The following is a 23,375-nucleotide window of genomic DNA, read 5'->3' as shown; positions in this document are numbered from 1 at the left end:
AAAAGGCTACCCTAAGATGATAGAAACACTGGAATCATTCCAGAAATGGCCATCTTCTTGTCATCCATAAAATGATGTGTCCAAAAAAGACTACAATCTGAACCTTATCCCAAATGATTTGATAAACTCAATTCCATTAGAAAAAACTTAGACTTGTATATAACTACATAAAAACATACAGATTAGGTTCCTCTTCTTCATCACCGTATGATTTCAGATCTTCATCATCGTGCTGAGGCAACTCTGGCATTACTCTGTAATAAAAGTAAGAGTATTACCTTTATGTATTTTTTAGCCATATCTCAATTTGCAACCTTAATCATAAAAGCATAATATTAACCAGAAACGTATCCTAAAATTATATATCTATATATATATAACTATATCGTTAGAGAGATTGATAGCTAGCTAGCTACATAGATAGACAGATAGATAGATAGATAGATAGACAGACAGACAGACAGATAAGGGGGAGAGGTAGAGAAAGAGTGTGAGCGAGAGAAAGAGATTGATTCATAAGACATACTGTTTTCTTCATTAATAACTTTTGTCTTATCTCAATGCATCTGTACCAAACTTGGCACACCCCTGCTGCCTTCACCACTGGCTTTTTGTTTCAACCATACTAGAGATTAGTCAACCATGTAAACGATTATTAGGTGGAGTCATTTTTGGAGGGATGCATGTTAAATTCCCCTGTCAATATTTGCTCTCCAATAAAGCATAAACTGGTGGAAAGAGTTAAATCAAATGTGGCAAAAAGGTGAAAGTTCAAACAGTACAGATTGTAAATCTGTTTGCAGGATTTAGTTTGGATTATTGTAATTGAGTGGCTGAAGGTACTTTCAAGTCGCAAATCATTACGGCGTGGTGCTCGTGCGCTTCAGACAGCTCCAAGACATCCCCACACACAACACTGGAAATCCCTGGCACCAGAGTGATTAGCAGCTCAAATAAACAGCCTCAGGAGCTGGGGAAGAGCTTTACCAGCTCCCAAGGCTGTTTCTCTGTTTTCAGTGAAATGACGATAAGCATCAATGGCGCCCTGACGTCATTTCACTGAAAACGAAAGTGAAATGAGCCGATCATCTCATTTCACTGCCTAGGTGCTCGTGGGGTTATCTCAGCCCCGAGCAGCTAGGCAGACAGGAGAGGTATCACTTAAAATGGGGGAATCTCCTCTTTCCAATGCTACACTTCCCTAGTAGGTCCCTGCTCGGGGATCGCTGTAGGGGGGCTATCCCCAAGCATGGATCCATGACTAGACAACAAGGGGGAGAATGGCCCCTTAGGCAAGAACTTTTGCCCCCCCTTTCATTTTCTTCGCAATATTCAATCTTTTGGCCCAATAACCCCTAATCAGCCCCTCCTGCGGGTAGAAAGCGCACTAGGCACCATGTAAAATTCATGTAGGGGTGGGGCTGCCCAGAATGGGCAATGCAATGCCCTCACCCCTCCCCAAAAAAAAGCAGTCTTTCTGCCCCCCCTGTGGGCAGACGGAGGTTATTACCCCCGATTCCTCCCCCTGCCCTAGTTAGGCAGAAAGTCCACTAGACACCAGGGACAATTATTTTGTTAGTGGAGGGCAATGGCCCCACCCCCTTCCCAAGAAAAATACACTTTTTCGGCCCCATCGGGGAGTGGGCAAGATGGGGGGGTTTATTACCCATGGTCTGGGGGGGCAGAAAGCCCACTACACACCAGGGACTATTTGTTTGGTAGTGTAGGGGTAGGTGCTGCCCAGAATGGGCATGGCAATGCCATCCCCCAATAAAAAGGGCACAGTCTTTCTGCCCTCCCGGGGGGGCCAGGTGGAGATTAGTACTCCCGATCTGCCCCCTCGAAAGGGCAGACACCAGGGAAGAATAGTTTTAAAAAAAGAGGGGTGGAGGCTGCCCTCCATGAACATGGTTATTTCCCAACCTCAACTGAAGGGGGCAACAGTCTTTCTCTTCCCCCGCAGACTAAAGCATCACATCCCAATGGCAAGCAAGAGGACATTTGACTCATTTGGGTGTTGATTTTACATATGGGCCAGGAGAGCTTGGCTAACTCCCAATATCGTCCCACTTACAATGGTGAGCGGCTTCCCTTTTTGGGCTTGGGTAGACAGCCACCTGGAAAAAACTAGGACACCCAGACACTTCTGAAAACTAGACATCCAGGGTAGTCTACGATGGTGTGCTTCACATGCACCCTACACTATTTTCTTACCCACAATGCCCTGCTAGCCTCTAACTCTGCCTGAAGTCACACATTTTCCCTAATTTTTGTGATGGAAAATTCCAATATCTACACCAATACACAAAATTCCAACCACCCAGTATTGCCACAATTGTGCCAATCAAAACTCGTCCCACTTGTGTGGCTGGATCTAGTGCCCGTAACAGGAACGGATGCAACCAAGGTCAATAGGAGTCTTCACACAAGGACTCCCATTGCCCTTGCTTTGATCCATACCTGTCGCTGTACTAGGCCCAGCCACACAGGTGCGGCAGCGGTTTTATCGGCACAGACGGGGCAGTGCAGGGTGGTAGGATCTTTGTAGATTCCTGCAGATTCTGGAAGTTTCCATCACAGAAATGTAAGGAATATGTGTGATTTCAGGCAACATTTGAGAGTTGCAGAGCATTGTGGCTAAAAAAAGATCTAATGAGAGCCTCAAAAGTCACCCCATCCTGGATTCCCGTAGGTGTCTAGTTTTAAAAAATGTACAGGTTAGTTAGGTTTCCGTAAGTACCAGCTGAGCTAGGGTCCAAAATCTAGAGCTACCCACATCAAAAAAATAGGGTCCGTTTTTGGTGAAAAAATGTGCTGTCTCCATGTTGAATTTTGGCCCGTTTCCTGTCACAGGCAGTAGATCTAATCACACAAGTGAGGTTCCATTTTTATCGGGAGACTTGGGGGAGTGCGGGTTGGAAGGAAGGTTGTGGCTGCTCCCACATTCCAGAACTTTCCATCAGACAAATGTGAGGAAGATGTGTTTGTCTTGGTCAATGTTTCAGATTTGAAGGGGATTCTGGGTAAACAAATGAGGTGAGAACCACGCAAGTCAGTCCACCCTGGCTACCCTTAGGTGTCTAGTTTTTAAAAAAATGTACAGGTTGGCTAGGTTTCCCTAGGTGCCGGCTGAGCTACGATCCAAAATCTAGAGCTAACCACATCAGAAAAAGAGGGTCCGTTTTTGGTGGAAAAATGCACTGCGTCCATGTTGTGTTTTGGGCTGTTTCCTGTCCTGGGCACTAGATCTACTCACACAAGTGAGGTACCATTTTTATTGGAAGTCTTGGGGGAATACCAAGGAAGTTTGTGGTTCCCCACAGATTCCAGGACTTTCCCTCTTAGAAATGTGTGGACAATATTTTTATTTAGGCAACGTTTGAGGTTTGCAAGGGATTCTGCATAAAAAAATGTGGTGAGAGCCACACAAGTCAGCCCACCCTGGATACTCTCAGGGGCCTAGTTTTAAAAAATGTACAGGTTTCCTAAGTGTCCCTAGGGTCCTGCTGAGCTAGGCTCCAAAATCTAGAGCAACCCACATTGGAAAAAAAGGGTCAGTTTTGGATGGAAAAATGTGATGCGTCCATGTTGTGTTTGGTCGTTTCCTGTCGCAGGCACTAGGCCTATCCACACAAGTGAGGTACCATTTTTTATCAGGGTACTTGTGGGAGCAAAGAATAGTAGAACATTTGCTATTACTAATTGGATTTTGCTGCATTTGTGCCTTTCAAATGTAAGCTAGTAAATAAGTATGATGGCATTTTGAAAAATACTCTCCAACTCATACGCTAGTACAAGCACCCACAAATCAGAGATGTAGAAATAACCATTTCTCCTACATTCTATATCCCGTGCCCATTTCAGGAATACGTGTTTCCTTGATACTCTTTTTCACCATGCCCATTTCGCTAGAAGAACTGGTCTATACTTGGTACTCAATGAAACACCACTATACGGTGCAGCTCAGTTCTTTGCTCTGGGTACCTTGCGTTCTCTGAGAACCTATAAATCCCATATATCCCCGCAACCAGAAGGGTCTAACAGACATAATGGTATATTGCTTTTGTCAATCTGCAATTGTAACAAAAAGTTACAGATGAAAATGTTGTCACAAATGGCCCCTTTCCTTCTCATTTTCAATATTTCTATATTTCAACAGTTATTTTCATTGGGAAAACCGTGGAGGATCTACACATGACACCATGCTGAATTCGGAATCGTGCCTGCCCAAGGCCTTTTTGGTCTGAGCCATGTATATCTTTGAAAGACCATTTTTTCAGGACACCTACTAGTGGCTACAAAATAAGTTGCAGATATTGCAAGGCAACACTTTTCTCTGTCTGACTTCCAAAAAAAAAGGATAATGATTCTTAGTTGTTTTCTCTGCAATGCACTACAATGTATATTTTGTAAATCAAGATGCATCAACAGAGCATCCCAACAATCGTTGAGCAGTGTAAGCCTTTCTAAGATATCCGTCACTACATGTATCAGCCATCCTAACAACATGAGTTAGACAGCTGATGAAAAAACTTTGAGGGATTTGCAAAGCTTATGGGCGTACTGGGAAAGAGTGCTGTTTCTTACATAGCTTTGGCTGTTATGTTTGGATTGAATAAGAAAAAAAATATATATATATTTTCAGAGATAAAGTTGTACACGCTGAGAATATCTATTCAGTCATAGCTACGGAGAATCCCTCGATGAACTGCCACAATAACAGGTACGACACAGCTTCCTCTTCAAATAAAGTAACCACTCTAAAGTGTACACCAGCAAAATATCATAACATCATGGTATGAAAAACATCAAAGTTGCAACTTTAGCGGGAATATAAAACTGAGTAAATATGATATTATATTAAATCATCTTATCTTTAATACCAAATTTCTCTAAATATTAGCTAATGACCAACTCAAATACCTGGTATTTAGGTGGAATGCTATAAATCTTTTAGTAATGAATCTCACAATAAACAAATGTATTATATGGATTCCTTACTTATGTAGCAAGTGGTAAACTGTGATTTGGACAGGTCTGGCTCTGAGCAGCAAAAGTGGTGTCAAGGTATTTAGTAAAGTCTGAAGTTTATCTGTAAGGTTTGTCTTCTGACCAGCAACAAACTTAGCAGGAAGGTTGTGGTCCAATAGTTGATCCTTTGAGATAAAGATTAGAGCTTCACCTAAAGATTCCAGTATAGAACTGTGTAAGGGTGCTCCAGTAGAGTACTTGCATTCACCTAACCCAAAGAAAGAAAAGAAATAGAAACATAAGTACACTTGAACATCGAATGTAGTATTTGACAAAAAAGGCAACAGCAAACAATTGCGTAGGTTTGAGTTTCCAACAAGTAACTAAGACCAACTCACTTTTTCTGTGCAAGGGATATGCGTGAGTTGACAGCAGGTAGGTCAGAGTTTAGTTTCCTAAAGTATTTTTACCCAGCAGAAAACTGACAAAGCTGAAATATTTCTACTCAATGTACCTCAGCTGACTTATCTATATCAGTGGTTCCCAACCTTTTGACTTCTAAGGACCCCCACTTTCTCATTACTGGAACCTGGGGACCACCAATGAATCATTATTGGAATCCGGGGACGCCCCACTGAGTCATTACTAAAAGCTGTGGGCCTAATCTGTTAATATTATTTAATTTTCTAAGCAGCCGCGGACCCCCAGGGGTCCCTGGACCACAGGTTGGGAACCACTGATATATATGAAATACCACTTTGGAAGCCCAGGGCACTGAACACAAAGAACAATTTGTATAATATTAAGAGGAAAGAAACAAATTAGCTAGATTGTTGCCATTGCAATTACCAATACTAGTTTAGGTAGATTTCAGGAATGGACAATGAGACTTTCATTTGCCTGCAAACAACTAGAGGGCAGGGATGGACTGGAAATCTTTTCAGACTAAAAACAAAAGTTACATACATTCAGTAATTTTCTGGTGGATAAATAATCTTCCTTAAGATTTTTTCACCTTAAGAATATCCTCCCAAGCATAAGTTTGATTTAAAAAACTTGACTCCCAAGCAGTAGTTCTATGCTAATGGCATGTGGTGCCACGTGGCTTTAGCCACACCTCTGCACACTGGATATAACAACACTGGCATACAGCAGTAACCAACCTGTGTGCTGATGTCAGATCCTGAAACATTTTCTGCACCCAAGCGAGGTGTGTGAAGAGAATCAGAGACTGCACCCAATGACAGCTACAATAAAGACACATATTACCAAATCAAATTATTTACGGCATTGACTAATCAGAGGATAAAGCAGGGCAGAGAGAAATTGGCAGGAATATTACATATCCACCAGAAATGTAATTACTGAAGGTAGATAACTTATTTCTGATAGATACAACTTCCTGCTAACCCTAAGGAGTCCATTCATCACTTCTTTGTATACTAACACTAGAGTGTGTTGCCATAAGCTCAATGGGTAAGCCCAGACGTGGGTCCCATGCTATACTTAGATGATAAGCCCTAATCAGTCCTGTTTTACTTGTGTTCCAGTTTAGGGAGAACCTGGCCTGGCAGTTTGGGCTGGATTGCTCCCACTGGCGCAGGGTGAAGACTGATTTTCATGTGGCTTGATCCAAACTGAGGTGGCGAGGTGTGTAAAATAAAGATGATTTGGGATGCAGCCCGAGTGATCAGCAGTGTTTGTGATTCATTCAAGCATTCCATCCATCACTTTTTTGGACGCAACAGTGTGTCACCCCAAGTGGAACCGGAATGCCCAGACCTGGGACCTCTGCACACTGTGCCAGCTGAACTAAGCCATACCTAGCTTATGAGCACTAATCTGGGTGAATCTGGTTCTGGGTTGCTTGTGTTCCGGTTTAGGGTGGACCTGGCCTGGCTGTTCGGGCTCGATTGTTCCCACTGGAGGAGGGTCAAGACTGATTTGCATATGACTGGCTCCAAACTGAGCTGGCTCGGTGTGCATAATAACAAAGGATTGGAATGCAGCCCGAGTGATTACCAGTGACTGAGATGCATTCAAGCATTCCATCCATCATTTTCTGTATACTACAGTGTGTCATCCCAAACCTACACCATCCGAAGGTGGGAATGATGAGGGTGGATTAATCAAGAAAAATCATGCAACACACATTGGCAAACTATCAGTCACTGCATGCTTATGCTGAGAAACAGTAATGTTTATTAATGTATGCAGGGATAATCACGTCTGCTCATCAGATATATGCCACCAGAGAGTGGCCCAGGGATAGTAGATCATGAAAGATTGGGAGACTCAATGTGACATTGTGAGTTTAGTTTAATTTTCTTGGCTCTGGCAAAGCCCGCAAACAGCTGGTCATCCACTCTGTCCTGTCGGGTGCATCAATGTAGTAGTAGACTACACATTTGGGCTCCAGTCTAAATAGCTACTCCTCCTCTGTGGGGAAGAAGGATGAGAGAGTGATAGACTGGGACATATGAAAGGACAAAACATCCTTGGGAAAGAAGGATGGGCACAGAAAGAGGACCAACCTCTCTGGATCAAAAACTGTCAAAGGGGGAGGGTGCCCCAAAGATATCTGACACTATAAGCTGACGATATTGCAACCAACATCAACTCCTTCAAAGTAAGAAGACAAAGAGGGCATCTTGCGTTTGCTTGAAAGGAGATACCATTAAGATGGTAGACGTACTACTCATATCCCACTGAGAGACAATGAATGGGGTGGGAGAAAACAGCTAAAATGACATGTCAAAAAATTTACCAGTAGAGTTTACTTAAACAAAGATGGATGTTCAACAAGACACATGAAAGTCAAAATGTCAGTGAGGTAACCCTTGACCTCACTGCAGCCTTTGCCAGTCTCTGCTGTGTAAGAAGCAATGGGAAATTTAGTGTGTGTGAAAAAGTGTGATTTAAAAGGATCAAAGGCATAAATGGATTTCAAAGCGGGTGTTTTATGGCAGACCAGATGACATCTACAACTACATCAGGGAGGCAAGAGGATTCTAGCTGGCACTAGTCAATCTTGAATCAAACCGAGGGCAAAGGGAGTCACCACCAGGGACTCACAATGACCTAGGTTTGATATGCTTCTGTAGCAGGGACTGGGCCCAGCCACAGAAGTGGTGCAGCGTTTTTATCTGCACAAGAGGGGTAATGTTAGGTCGTAGGAATTTTGAGGATTCCTGCGGGTTCGGAAAGTTTCTATCACAGAAATGTAAGGGAAAATTTGTGTTTTCAGGTAACATTTAAGGTTTGCAAGGCTTTGTGGGTAAGAAACCCTCATGGGATCCACACAAGTCATTCCCTCCTGGATTCCCCTAGGTGTCTAGTTTTTTAAAATGTGCAGCTTTTATAGGTTTCGATAGGTGCCGGTTGAGCTAGGGCCCAAAATCCAAAGGTACACACTCTGCAAAAAGGAGTTAGTTTTGGGTGGAAAAATGTGATGTATCCATGTTTTGTTGTGGCCCGTTTCCTGTCGTGGGTACTAGGCCTACCCACACAAGTGAGGTACCATTTTCATCTGGAGACTTAGGGGAAAGCTGGGTGGAAAGAAGTTTGTGGCTCACCACAGATTCCAGAACAAACTTTCTTTCACTGAAATGTAAAGACAATGTTTTTTTTAGTCAAAGTTTGAAGTTTGCAAGGGATCCTGGGAAAAGCAGCCGGGTGAGAGCCATGGAAGTCACCCCATTCTGGATTCCTCTAGGTGTATAGTTTTCAGAAATGTATAGGTTTGCTAGGTTTCCCTAGGTGCCAGCTTACCCAAAATCCACAGCTCCAAATTAGCAAAAAAAAAGGCCAGTTTTTTGTTGAAAAATGTGATGTATCCATGTTGCGTTTCGGGCCCTTTCATGCAGCTGGCACTAGGCCTACCCACACAAGTGAGGTACCATTTTCATCAGAAGACATGTGGAAGCATAGAATAGCAGAATATTTGTTATTACAAATTGTATTTCGCTGTATTTGAGCCTTCCAAATGTAAGCCAATGTGTAAGAAAGAAGACATTTTGAAAAATACCCTCTAAATCATATGCTTCTATGGGTACCCACAAATTCGGAGATATACAAATGACCACAGCTTCTAAATGCCATTTATTGCGCCCATTTCAGAAACAGATAGTTTACCTTGATACCTATTATTCACTCTACATATTTCACCATATGATCTGGTCTTTTTTCAGTACACAATGAAAAAACATTGTACGGTGCAGGTTAGTTGCCCGCTCTGTGTACCTCGGGCTCTTGGACAACCTACAAGTCCTATATATCCCCACAACAAAAAGGGTCTAGCAAACATGATGGTACATTGCATTTGTACATCGGCCATTGTGCCAAAAAGTTACAGATGACATTTTTTTCACAAATGGCTATTTTTTTCCAACTCGGTTTCAATATTTCTTTTTTCAATACTTAGGCCCTCATTATGAGTCAGGCGGTCTTGAGACCTCCAGACTCACGGTGGCGGTCGTACCACCACATTACGACTGTGGTAAAGCCCCCACGGTCAGACCGCCAACACTGCCAGGTTGCCACCAGCAAGCAGTGCTGCCCTCCGGATTACGAGTCCCCATACCACCAGCCTTTTCATGGTGGTTCTACCGGCATGGAAAGGCTGGCGGAATGAGGGCGTTGGAGGCCCCTTGGGGGCCCATGAACTACCCATGCACTTGGAATGGGCAGTGCAGGGGCCCAAAAGCACAGCCCCATCGCGCTTTCCACTGCTTGAATTACGGGCAGTGGAATATGCGGCGGGTGCTGCTGCACCGCCACCGGCTCGTTTACAAGCCGGATGCAATGTTAAGGCCCTGTTCACCACAGGGTGAACTCCAAACAGGGCCGGCGGTGTTTGGACAACACAGGCAGTCTCTCAGCGGTTTGAGTTTGGCGGGTCTCATAATGAGGACCTTAGTTTCTTTGGGAAAACCTTGAGGAGTCTACACATATGACCCCTTGCTGAATTCAGCAATTTGCCCACTTTTCAGAAATATATAGCTTTCCTCGACTACCCATGGGTGATCAATGGTTTCCACCATAAACTGGTAGTGGGTTGAAAGCACACAAATATTGAAAAAATGGGCTACCTCTTTGAAAAATGCCAAAACTGTGGTAAAAAAATGTTTTTTTTTTATTCAGTTCTGCATGTTCCTGAAAGCTTGGAAGATGTTAACTTTAGCACAGCAAACCGTTTGCTGATGCCATTTTTATGGCAAAAAGAAAAACAGGTACTTTTATCCAGAGCACTTTTTTCCTATTTTTTCCCAAAAACTGAAAATGTAGCTATAATTTGGCTTTCTCGGTCCCCTCCAGGGAAATTCACAAACCCTGGCTACCTTTAGAATCCCCAGGATGTTGGAAAAAAGACACAAATTTGCTGTGGATACCTTGTGTGGGCATAAGGTTATATGGAGCCCTAAGCACAAACTACCTCAAATAGACACAAAAAGGGTTCACAAGGAAGGGGGGGGGGGGGAGCTTTGGGGAATGAAGGACCTGCAGCTAAGGGGTCAAGTAACATTTGTGCATAGTGAAAATATCAACAGCCTATCACGTGAAGAGGATTTTTATCTGTCCCTCACACACCTCCGAAGTCAAAAGCGCACCAAAAAATATGAGTATATAATCCTGTAAATTTACCTCTGAAACAACACTTAAAATGATTTGTTTGTTTCGAACGTACGGCTTTAACACTTCTCTGTTTCCAGCGTCAACTTCAGATTATGCCTCCAAAGAAATAAACTCCAATGTTTTCACAAGATCCTGGATATATCAACAAATACCTTCATTCCTAGCAAGAACTCTCTGGACCACAAGGAAAGTCAATCTCAATATCTCCAAAATTGCCCCCCGGGACCTTTTCCAAGCATTGTCAGAGTTCTGTGGCTTCAGGGAAAATGTACATTCTGAACTGCATACTGGTGGCTATGCGTAGGGCGTCATCCGGGACCCACGTTCCGAATGCACCGACATCCTTTACTCAGAAGGAAAAGGCTTAACACCTGTGAGTTTTGGAGCATTACACTCGGAAGGGGCGCTAGCATGGAGAGGTGGGTCTGTGCTACAGATCATGACCCCATTCCAAATATAACGAAAGTAAATTTCGGCTTTCTTTGAAAAACATATACATCCCTTTTGTAGATGTCTCTTTTCAAAAGATACCTGTTGATCATAATGTTAAACATTTTATTGACTGTGTTTGGCACACACATGACCATTTTAATGACTACTCTAGTGACATTTTTCATGGAGAAGCAACAGTACTGCGAAATGACCACACACGTGAAAAAGGCGCAATTTGAAAACTGTCTCGAACCTTTGAAACCATTTCAACAAAATATCCATTTACATGAGAAGGACTCGGTGCATTTGAAGTAGCTTCAACCGGACAAGCCACAGAATAAATGTGAAATCAGTCAGACGCCCAAAAAAAAATAACTTTGGGAAATATTTCCACCAACTGCTCCGGGAAATCATAAACAGCTGAACCTGTCACTATCAAATACGGCTCGTACAAATAAACTGAAGAAAGGATGTGGATGCAAGAGAGGTCTGTAAGACATTAAGGCTGATGTTTGGTAGGCTTCAGCATCCAATGTGGATTCAACAAAGATGTGAAGCTCTGCGGACCCCGACCATGGTAGCTACACAAAGGCGGTGAAACACACTCAAAATTGTCACATACGTACCTGACAGTTTTACCAGCAGCGGGAACAGTAAGCTGTGAATCCCCTCGGAAAAGAATAATTTCCATTCACCGAGCAAGTCTGCAGGAAGTTTTTCAGCACTGGCAGGCGACAGATCTCGGAAATAAACACACAACGTGGATGCCAAGTTGAAGCTGGTGCTGGCAACACGTTGAACAAGTGGAATATGATACAGGTCAGTGTTTTCACTCACAGTCTGAAAAGAAAAAGATTTAAAAATAAAGAATGTTTTACAGGTTATTTGTTGAGGCAGTAAGAATTTGAGCTATGTAAAAATGAGGCAAGGCTGTAAAGTGCAGAGGTCAATGCTCTTTCTCCAAGTACCGGCAAAGCTGGGCACAATGTTCAAAAAAGGCCTAGACTGGACCAAGCAAGAGAGTGTAGCGAGCAAGTCTCACCCTGTCTAGTGCATATGGAAGAAGAAGGTGCTTCTGAAATAAATGCTCACGAAAATATGTCGAAAAAAGTGGATATTACAACACAATTTTCAAATACATAAGACTAAGCACTTTCAAGACTCAACATACAGGTAACCATAAACGCAGTCCCTAGCTTGCAGATGAAACGCCAGAATGGCCAAAGGTTTAGGCCGATCAAATTAAAACTAGGGTTTAGACAAACAAGTTACTAACCTTTGGTAACCTTCTTTATGTGGGATACTGTAGCTAACTGCAGATTCCTCATTTTACAATAGTCCCCAAACGCCAGGCTGGACCCTGGATTTTGTGAAGTGCTGCTGCACACCGATAGGTAGCGCAGTGCAGCTCTGCACTGACACCATAACACCCAACAAGTGACAAAGTAGAGTTTGCATATAACAGCCACCCTTGGACGCGGACATCCGTTTCTTGTCTTTTACTTTTCCATGCCCTTAGAAAGTGGAGAATAAACAATTGTTATGCACAGAATAGGGATGTGGGAGAGTACTGAGGAATCTGCAGCTAGAGTGTCCACCAGAAAGAGAATTACCAAAGGTAAGTCATTTGTTTTTCAGATGGATTGTTCTACCTGCTGACTGCTCACCTTAGAACAGACTGCAAACCAGTACCTTCCAGAGGTGGAGGGTCTGTGGAGTGGAAGCAAACCAAACAGTCTCCTAGAACTGAGCGGGCAAAGTGTCCTTCCCACTGGACCTGACTATGAAGGTGTAATGCTATTCAGAATTAACCACCAGCTCCATCTTGACCACTGCCTCAATTTAGTGTTTAGCTTAGCTTCACACACCGTCAGGTATGTTTCCGCACACAGCTAGTGCAACATGTTTTCGCTCTTTCTCATTGAAGGATGGGTAGATAATACTGAGGAGTGAATAGCACTGATTATAAGATGTACCAGGCTTAGAATGTTTATGGTAAGGCAGGAACAGCTCGGTCTTGGAAAACCACTGTAAAAGTTGGCCAGTTTCACACGTGCTCCTTTCCAACACTGGGGGGAGTTTCTAGAATTCTCCTCCAGCTTGTTTAAGGTACTGAAGAGGGAGACTTGATGACTGGGGTTAGACAGAACTCTGGGAAGACGCCTTTTGCCCGGATTCCCATTGAGGGTCGTTTTCTCTCTTTCGGCAGTCCTCTGGGTTCTCGATTTGAAGTTGGCAAAGAGATGACCTCACGGTCAAGCCCCATGGTGATGCATTTTTAATTCGTATTTTTAGCTTTGCGTTGTGAATGAATACATAATCACTATATATGTAGGTATATTATCCATGATTGAAGTAGTGTATTTTAATTGTTTGTTTCTATGATAATTATTATTCTACTTCTGTGATTATTTTCAGAGGTATACTTGTGTTGCTGCATTTCACCTGCATACTTTCCCTGTACGAACCTTGAGAAGTGCCTTAATAAATGTATTACTCAGACTAGGAGTGCTGCCTTGTTGGTATTCCTTTCATTTTGTCTTTTCTCAGTCTAAAGAAAATCAAAACACAAGGCACTAGTGTAGGAGGCGGGCCTGGCTTATAGTGGGTACCTTGTGGTACTTACACCTTGTGCCAGGTCCAGTTATCCCTTATTAGTAGAATAGAGGTGTTTCTAGCAGTTTAGGCTGTTAGAGGTAGCTATGGCAAAGCAGCTTAGGCTGAACTAGGAGACATGCAAAGCTCCTACTATACCACTTATATCATATAGCACAATATCATAAGAAAACACAATACTCAGAGTTACTAAAAATAAAGGTACTTTATTTTAGTGACAATATGCCAAAAGTATCTCAGACGATACCATCACTTAGGAGATAAGTAATATACACAAATTATATGTACACAAACCCAAAACAGGTAAGTAACAGTTAGAAAAGTAGTGCACACAATGTAGAATCACAATAGGATGCAATAGGTAGACATAGGCCTAGGGGCAACACAAACCATATATTCCAAAAGTGGAATGAGAATCACGAATGGACCCCAGGCCTATGGGAGGTTGTAGAGGATTGCTGGGACTGTGGGAAAACAGTAAGGGTGTCCAAAATACCCCACCCCAGGACCCTGAAAAGTAGGAGTAAGGTTACCCTACTACCCCAGAAAGACAGCATAGTCATGATAGGGGATTCTGCAAGAACCACAACTGCTACCAAAGCACTGAAAACTGATTCCTGGACCTGAGGACCTGTAAAAGAGGGGGACCAAGTCCAAGAGTCACACGTGTCAAGGGGGGGCAGGAGCCCACTAAACCCCGGATGAAGGTGCAGAAGGGCTGCTTCTGGGTGGAAGAAGCCAAAGATTCTGCAACAACGGATGGTGCCAGGAACTTTCCCTTTGGTGAGAAGATGTCCCACGGCGTGCCGGAGGTTGCATAAGTGTTTCCACGCAGAATTACCGCAAACAAGCCTGGCTAGCTGCAAAAGTTGCTGTTGAGGATTTTGGGTGCTGCTGGGGCCCAGGAAGGACCAGGATGTTGCCCCTTGGAGGAGGAGTCAGAGGGGCGCTCAGCAACTCAGAGAGCCCCCACAGATGCAGGCAGCACCAGCAGAAGTACCGGAACAGGCACTTAGAAGATCTGAGGACAGCGGTTGACTCAGAGTCACAAAGGAGGGTCCCACGACTTCTGAGTCCAACTCAGCAAGTTGGGCAATGCAGGCCGGAGTGCTGGGGACCCAGGTTGGCTGTGCACAAAGGAAGTCCTGGAAAAGTGCACAGAAGCCGGAGAGCTGCAAATCATGCAGTACACTGGTTTGCTGTCTGGCGTGGGGAGGCAAGGACTTACCTCCACCAAATTGGGACAGAAGGGCCACAGGACTGTGGGAGACACTTGGACCCAGCTCCTGTGTTCCAGGGACCACGCTCGTCAGGATGAGAGGGGACCCAGAGGACCGGTGATGCAGAAGTTTGGTGCCTGCATTGGCAGGGGGAAGATTCCGTCGGCCCACAGGAGATTTCTTCTTGGCTTCCAGTGCAGGGTGAAGGCAGACAGCCCTCAGAGCATGCACCACCAGGAAACAGTCGAGAAAGCTGGCAGGATGAGGCACTACAATGTTGCTGGTAGTCGTCTTGCTACTTTGTTGCAGTTTTGCAGGCATCCTGGAGCAGTCAGCAGTCGATCCTTGGCAGAAGTCGTAGAGGGAACTGCAGAGGAACTCTGGTGAGCTCTTGCATCTGTTATCTGAGGAACAGCCCAGAGGAGAGACCCTAAACAGCCCAAAAAGGAGGTTTGGCTACTAAGAGAGGTAAGCACCTATCAGGAGGGTCTCTGACGTCACCTGCTGGCACTAGCCATTCAGGGCTGTCTATTGTGCCCCAACACCTCTGAATCCAAGATGGCAGAGGTCTGGGACAAACTGGAGGAGCTCTGGGCACCTCCCCTGGGAGGTGCAGGGGAGTGGTCACTCCCCTTTCCTTTGTCCAGTTTCGCGCCAGAGCAGGGCTGGGGGATCCCTGAACCGGTGTAGACTGGCTTCTGCAAAGATGGGCACCATCTGTGCCCATCAAAGCATTTCCAGAGTCTGGGGGAGGCTACTCCTCCCCAGCCCATCACACCTATTTCCAAAGGGAGAGGATGTAACACCCTCTCTCAGAGGAAATCCTTTGTTCTGCCTTCCTGGGACTGGGCTGCCCAGGTCCCAGGGGGGCAGAAACCTCTCTCAGGGGTTGGCAGCAGCAGCAGCTGCCGTGGGGACCCCAGAAAGGCAGTTTGGCAGTACCGGGGTTCTGTGCTAGAGACCCGGGGATGCATGGAATTGTCACCCCAATATCACAATGGTATTGGGGTGACAATTCCATGATCCTAGACATCTTACATGGCCATGTTCGGAGTTACTATTGTGACGCTACATGTAGGTAGTGACCTACATGTAGTGCACACGTGTAATGGTGTCCCCGCACTCACAAAGTCCGGTGAATTTGCCCTGAACAATGTGGGGGCACCTTGGCTTGTGCCAGGGTGCCCACACACTAAGTAACCTGGCACCTAACCTTCACCAAGTGAGGGTTAGACATATAGGTGGCTTATACGTTACTTATGTGCAATGAAAAATGGCTGTGAAATACAGTGGACGTTATTTCACTCAGGCAGCAGTGGCAGTTCTGTGTAAGAATTGTCTGAGCTCCCTATGGGTGGCAAAATAAATGCTGCAGCCCATAGGGATCTCCTGGAACCCCAATACCATGGGTACCTAGGTACCATATACAAGGGAATGTGTCAATGAGAATTGGTGAAGATGGTTACTAGCCTGTAGTGACAATTGTGAAAAGCAGAGAGCGCATAAACACTGAGGTTCTGATTAGCAGAGCCTCAGTGATACAGTTAGGCACCACACAGGGAACACATACAGGGCATACATTATGAGCACTGGGGTCATGCTTGGCAGGATCCAAGTGACACATGGGCAAAAACATACATACATACATACATACATACATACATACATACATACATACATACAGTGAAAATGAAGGTAACATTCCAGGCAAAATAGTACTTTCCTACACAATCCTCCCTCTCCCCCCCCTCAAATGAAGGACAATAAGGCTAACCTTGCCCAGATGAGTCTTCATTGTCTAAGTGGAAATATCTGGGTAGTCCATCTGCATTGGAGTGGGTACTCCCAGGTCTATGTTCCAGTGTATAGTCCATTCCCTGTAGAGATATCGACCTCCACAATTTAGGGTTTTCACGTTTCATTTGTTTTAGCCAAAGTAGAGGTTTGTGGTCTGTCTGAACAATAAAGTGAGTACCAAACAGGTATGGTCTCAACTTATTAAGTGCCCAGACCACAGCAAAGGCCTCCCTCTCTATGGCAGGCCAACGCTTTTCTCTAGGGGTCAAACAACTGGTTGATCCTGGTCCTCAGAATTCAGTTGTGATAGTACTGCCCCAACCCCTAATTCAGATGCATCAGTTTGTACAATGAATTTCTAGGAGTAACAAGGGCTTTTTAGGACAGGTGCAGAGCACAAGGCCTGTTTTAGCTCCTCAAAAGATTTTGACAGCTAGCTGTCCACAATACCTTCTTAGGCATCTTCTTGCTAGTGAGATCATTAAGAGGGGCTGCAATGGAGCCATAATTCTTTATGAATCTCCTATAGTACCCTGTGAGGCCTAAAAAGGCTCTCACTTGGGTTTGAGTTGTAGGGGGAGCCCAATCCATGATAGTCTGGATCTTCCCCTGTAGTGGTGCAATCTGTTCTCCACCTACCGGGTGGCCCAGATAAACCACTTTCCCCTGCCCTATCTGCCACTTTGAGGCCTTGATAGTGAGGCCTGCCTTTTGCAGGGCCTCCAAAACCTTCCATAGGTGGACCAGGTGATCATCGCAGGTGGAGCTAAAGACAGAAATATCATCTAGATATGCTGCACTAAAAGCTTCCAACCCTTTCAGGACTGTGTTCACCAACCTCTGAAAAGTGGCAGGTGCATTTTTCAAACTAAAGGGCATTACTGTGAATTGGTAGTGCCCTCCAATGGTATAAAATGCAGTCTTGGGTTTAGCATCTTCTGATAACCTAATCTGCCAATACCCTGCAGTTAGATCAAAAGTGCTTAGATACTTGGCAGAAGCCAGTGTAGCTATGAGCTCATCTGCCCTGGGTGTAGGGTGAGCATCTGTCTTGGTTACTTGATTGAGCTCTCTATAATCTACACAAAACCTCATCTCTCTCTTTCCATCTTTGGTGTGAGGTTTTGGTACAAGCACAACTGGGCTAGCCCATGGGCAATCACCCCTAAGTCCAACGTTTTCTGCACCTCTTGTATGCAGTCCCTGACATGGTCAGGCTGCCTATAAATTGTACTTTTGACAGGCAGGCTGTCTCCAGTACCAATGGTATGTTCACACCAGGAAGTTGTACCTGGTACAAGTGAATAGAGGTATGAAAACTGACTGACTTAAGAGATTGTCTTACTGCAGAACAGAAAGACAACTGTATCAATCTGCAAAGACTACTCCCTCCACTAAGCCATCAGCTTCAGTGGTGGAGAAGAGATCAGGGAGAGGGTCACTCTCTTCTTCCTGTCCCTCATCTGTTGCCATGATCAGGGTGAGATCAGCCCTGTCAACGTAGGGTTTTAGGCGGGTGACATCAATCACCCGAAGGGGGACTCCTGGCAGTGCCTAGGTCTACCAAATAGGTAACCTCACCCTTCTTTTCAACAATTAGATGGGGTCCACTCCATTTGTCCTAGAGTGCTCCTGGGGCCACAGGCTCCAATACTCACACCTTCTGTTCTGGGTGGTACTGAGTCAGGACAGCCTTCTGGTCATGCCATTGCTTTTGCAGCTCCTGGCTGGCCTGAAGGTTTTTACTGCCCTTTTTCATATAGTCAGCCATTCTGGATCTTAGGCCAAGTACATAGTCTACTATGTCCTGTTTAGGAGCTTTTAAAGGTTGTTCCCAACCCTCCTTCACAAGAGCAAGTGGACCTCTTATAGGGTGTCCAAAGAGGAGTTCAAAGGGGCTGAAGCCCACTCCATTTTGGGGTACCTCCCTGTAAGCAAAAAAGAGGCAAGGTAACAGGACATCCCATCTCCTTCTGAGTTTTTCAGGGAGTCCCATTTTCATACCTTTGAGAGTTTTATTACACCTCTCAACCAGACCATTTGTTTGTGGATGGTAAGGAGTTGTGAACTTGTAAGTTACACCACACTCCTTCCACATTGCTTTGAGGTATGCAGACATGAAGTTACTACCTCTGTCTGACACCACTTCTTTAGGAAAACCCACCCTGGAAAAGATTCCCAGGAGGGCCTTTGCCACTGCAGGAGCTGTAGTGGTCCTTAAGGGGATGGCTTCAGGATACCTAGTGGCATGGTCCACTACCACAAGGATGAATCTATTGCCTGAAGCTGTTGGAGGGTCAAGGGGGCCAACTATGTCAACCCCTACATTTTCAAAGGGCACCCCAGCCACTGGAAGTGAAATTAGAGGGGCCTTTGGAGTGCCACCAGTCTTGCCACTGGCTTGGCAGGTCACACAAGAGCGATAAAACTCTTTAGTGTCCTCTGACACATGAGGCCAGTGAAACAATGGGACAAGTCTTTCCCAAGTTTTCGTCTGGCCCAAATGCCCAGCCAAAGGAATGTCATGTGCTAGGGTAAGAAGAAACTCTCTGTACTGCAAGGGAATGACCAGTCTCATGGCAGCTCCAGGTTTAGGGTCCCTTGACTCTGTGTACAAGAGGTTATCTTCCCAATACACCCTATGGCTATCACTGACATCCCCATTCTGCTGTTTGACAGCTTGCTGTCTTAAACCCTCTAATGTGGGACAGGTTTGCTGTGCCACACTCAGTTCTTCCCTGGCAGGCACCCCTGTTCCCAAAAGCTCAGCAGTGTCTGTTGCCAGCTCCTCTGGTATAGGTTCTGCACAAGGAGAGGAGTCCTCTTCCTCAAAAGGGGAATCTTCTGTAGAGGGAGGGATGGTGGGCAGGGATTTACCCTTTATACCCTTTATACCCCTAGCGTTTGGGAGTACTTGGTCCATTGTTCCAGGATCCAAGCTTCCCTGTCCTTTTTGCTTCTTGGCCTGAGCCCTTGTCAAAGCAAAAATATGCCCAGGGATGCCCAGAATTGCTCCAACTCCACTTCTGCCCAAGCTGATGTTTCCAAATAATTGCCCAGTAAGCAACCTACAGGTAATTCAGTGGCTACCACAACTTTTTTGGGACCAGTAACCACCCCCTCCCAGTTGAGAGGTAAGCACCTATGAGGAGGGGTCTCTGATGTCACCTGCTGGCACTGGCCACTAAGAGCTGTCCATTGTGCCCCAATAACTCTGAATCCAAGATGGCAGAGGTCTGGGACACACTGGAGGAGCTCTGGGCACCTCCCCTGGGAGGTGCAAGTCAGTGGTCACTCCCCTTCCCTTTGTCCAGTTTCGCGCCAGAGCAGGGCTGGGGGATCCCTGAACCAGTGTAGACTGGCTTATGCAGAGATGGGCACCATGGGCTACTCCCCCGTAGCCCTTCACACCTCTTTCCAAAGGGAGAGGGTGTAACACCCTCTCTCAGAGGAAATCCTTTGCTCTGCCTTCCTGGGACTGGGCTGCCCAGGCCCCAGGGGGGCAGAGGAAATCCTTTGCTCTGCCTTCCTGGGACTGGGCTGCCCAGGTCCCAGGGGGGCAGAAACCTCTCTGAGGGGTTGGCAGCAGCAGCAGTGGAGACCCCGGAAAGGCAGTTTGGCAGTACCCGGGTTCTGTGCTAGAGACCCGGAGATGCATGGAATTGCCCCCCTAATACCAGAATGGTATTGGGGTGACAATTCCATGATCCTAGACATGTTACATGGCCATGTTCGGAGTTACCATTGTGACGCTAAATATAGGCAGTGACCTATATGTAGTGCACTCGTGTAATGGTGTCCCCGCACTCACAAAGTCCAGGAATTTGCCCTGAACAATGTGGGGGCACCTTGGCTAGTGCCAGGGTGCCCACACACTAAGTAACTTGGCACCTAACCTTCACCAAGTGAGGGTTAGACATATAGGTGACTTACAAGTTACTTATGTACATTGAAAAATGGCTGTGAAATAACATGGGCGTTATTTCACTCAGGCTGCAGTGGCAGTCCTGTGTAAGAATTGTCTGAGCTCCCTATGGGGGGCAAAGGAAATGCTGCAGCCCATAGGGATCGCCTGGAACCCCAATACCCTGGGTACCTAGGTACCATTTACAAGGGAATTATAAGGGTGTTCCAGTGTGCTAATGAGAATTGGTGAAGATAGTCACTAGCCTGCAGTGACAATTGTGAAAAGCAGAGAGAGCATAAACACTGAGGTTCTGATTAGCAGAGCCTCAGTGATACAGTTAGACACCACTCAGGGAACACATACAGGGCATACATTATGAGCAATGGGGTCCTGCCTGGCAGGATCCCAGTGACACATGGGCAAAAACAAACATACATACAGTGAAAATGGGGGTAACATGCCAGGCAAGATGGTACTTTCCTACAAGTAGTGCTTCAAAAATGTCTGCACTGATGTCCACGCTGCAGCCTGCCAATTATCAAAGACAGGCACCCTTGTGCCACGACAGTGGCTGCAGATTTGGCCCTAGTAGAATGGCTCTCAGACGTTCGCGGGCTGCTTTTTAGCCAGTGCGTAGCAGATCTTGATGGAGAGGCTACCAACTCAAAAGGGTCCGCTCCCTCACAGCCTTCCCTTCTGTCACTCCAAAACCCCTGATTAAATGTTGATGGGCCACTCAATGGTCTTTGATACGATCAGTATAAAAATCTGATGCCCTCTTGAGGTTCAACCGATGGAGTCTTTCCTCCTGTTTCGATACGTGAGAGAACAAAGAATGCTGGCACAGTGTTCGATTTCCTACTGTGGAAGGAAGTCACAACTACCAGTAAGAAGACCACCCCAGTCCTCAACACCAATTTGCCTGGAAAGAAGGTGCTGAATGGTAGTTGCACTGAAAAGTGTGAGCAGTTCACTCATGCAATGAGCTGATATGACTGCAATGAGGAAGAGAGGTTTCAGAGTCAGGAGACAGCAAGCAACTATACATTGGTCAAAGGGCATACACATGGAACACCAAGACCAAGTTAAGTTCCCACAGGGACATCACACACTTTTTCCGGGGATGCATGTCAAACCTTTAACAAACCTTATCACAACAGTTGATTAATACAAGGATGATTATTCTGTCAAAAGTAGAAAGGCCAAAAGGGCTGACAAATTACAATTTACAGTGAACACTACAAGGCCTTGCTGGGCCTAATACAAAACAAATAAAAAGACGCAAGACAGATTTGCTTGTAAATGTTTAGTGTCCCAGGAACCATAATAGGTTATACACTTGTCCCAGCGTCCAGCATAGATTGATTTTGTGGAGGGGTGTCTGGTGGCGAACATGAAATACACCACTTCAGATGATAAATCTAATGCCGTCTGTTGCCACCACACAATTTCAAAGCATTGAGATGTAAGTTGCAGAGGTCTGAGTGAAGGACCCTGTCATGTTGCTAAGACAGGCGGTCCTGCTGAGGTGGTAGTCTGATCACAGGACAAATGCTCTGTAGGAAGTTGGCTCTGTATGTGCTATTTCATAGTAAGGAATAGCATGCACAGAGTCCAAGGGTTCCCCTTAGAGGTAAAATAGTGGTAAAAAGAGATAATACCAATGCTCTATTTTGTGGTAGTGTGGTCGAGCAGTAGGCTTATCCAAGGAGTAGTGTTAAGCATTTGTTGTACATACACACAGGCAATAAATGAGGAACACACACTCAGAGACAAATCCAGCCAATAGGTTTTGTTATAGAAAGATATCTTTTCTTAGTTTATTTTAAGAACCACAGGTTCAAATTTTACATGTAATATCTCATTTGAAAGGTATTGCAGGTAAGTACTTTAGGAACTTTGAATCATTTCATTAGCATGTATACTTTTTACATAAAACACAATAAGCTGTTTTAAAAGTGGACACTTAGTGCAATTTTCACAGTTCCTGGGGGAGGTAAAGTAATGTTAGTTTTAACAGGTAAGTAAGGCACTTACAGGTTTCAGTTTTTGGTCCAAGGTAGCCCACCGTTGGGGGTTCAGAGCAACCCCAAAGTTATCACACCAGCAACTCAGGGCCAGTCAGGTGCAAAGGTCAAAGAGGTGCCCAAAACACATAGGCTTCAATGGAGAGAAGGGGGTGCCGCGGTTCCAGTCTGCCAGCAGGTAAGTACTCGCGTCTTCGGAGGGCAGACCAGGGGGGTTTTGTAGGGCACCGGGGGGGACACAAGTCCACACAGAAAGTACACTCTCAGCAGCGCGGGGGCGGCCGGGTGCAGTGTGCAAACAAGCGTCGGGTTTCCTTTAGTTTTCAATGGGAGACCAAGGGGTCTCTTCAGTGATGCAGGCAGGCGAGGGGGGGGGGGGGGGGGGGGGGGGGGGGGCTCCTCGGGGTAGCCACCACCTGGGCAAGGGAGAGGGCCTCCTGGGAGTCACTCCTGCACAGAAGTTCCGTTTCTTTAGGGGCTGGGGGCTGCGGGTGCAGGTTCTTTTCCAGCCGTCGGGAAAGGGAGTTCAGACAGTCGCGGTCAGGGGGAGCCTGGGGATTCCCTCTGCAGGCGTCGCTGTGGGGGCTCAGGGGGGACAACTTTGGTTACTCACAGTCGTAGAGTCGCCGGAGGGTCCTCCCTGAGTTGGTTGTTCTTCACCAGTCGAGTCGGGGTCGCCGGGTGCAGTGTTGCAAGTCTCACGCTTCTTGCTGGGAGTTGCAGGGGTCTTTAAATCTGCTCCTTGTAACAAAGTTGCAGTTCTTTTGGAGC

General features: G+C 45.6%; 1 protein-coding gene across 1 annotated transcript in view; it reads right to left on the bottom strand.

Annotated features, from left to right (window-relative positions):
• The window catches only part of LTN1 (listerin E3 ubiquitin protein ligase 1), a 488,777-nt gene that overhangs the window by 94,009 nt on the left and 371,393 nt on the right, over positions 1-23,375 (bottom strand). The window contains exons 22-24 of the mRNA XM_069204077.1: positions 11,664-11,877; positions 5,002-5,239; positions 180-254 (exon numbers count right to left, since the gene is read on the bottom strand). Coding sequence (XP_069060178.1) covers positions 180-254; positions 5,002-5,239; positions 11,664-11,877 — 527 coding nt within the window. The remainder of the gene's footprint in view (positions 1-179; positions 255-5,001; positions 5,240-11,663; positions 11,878-23,375) is intronic.

Source organism: Pleurodeles waltl, chromosome 8 (genome assembly GCF_031143425.1).
Source record: "Pleurodeles waltl isolate 20211129_DDA chromosome 8, aPleWal1.hap1.20221129, whole genome shotgun sequence".
NCBI classification, from domain to species: Eukaryota; Metazoa; Chordata; class Amphibia; order Caudata; family Salamandridae; genus Pleurodeles; species Pleurodeles waltl.
The sequence above is the reverse complement of the archived record's forward strand: the minus strand, read 5'-3'. Positions and strand labels throughout refer to the sequence as shown.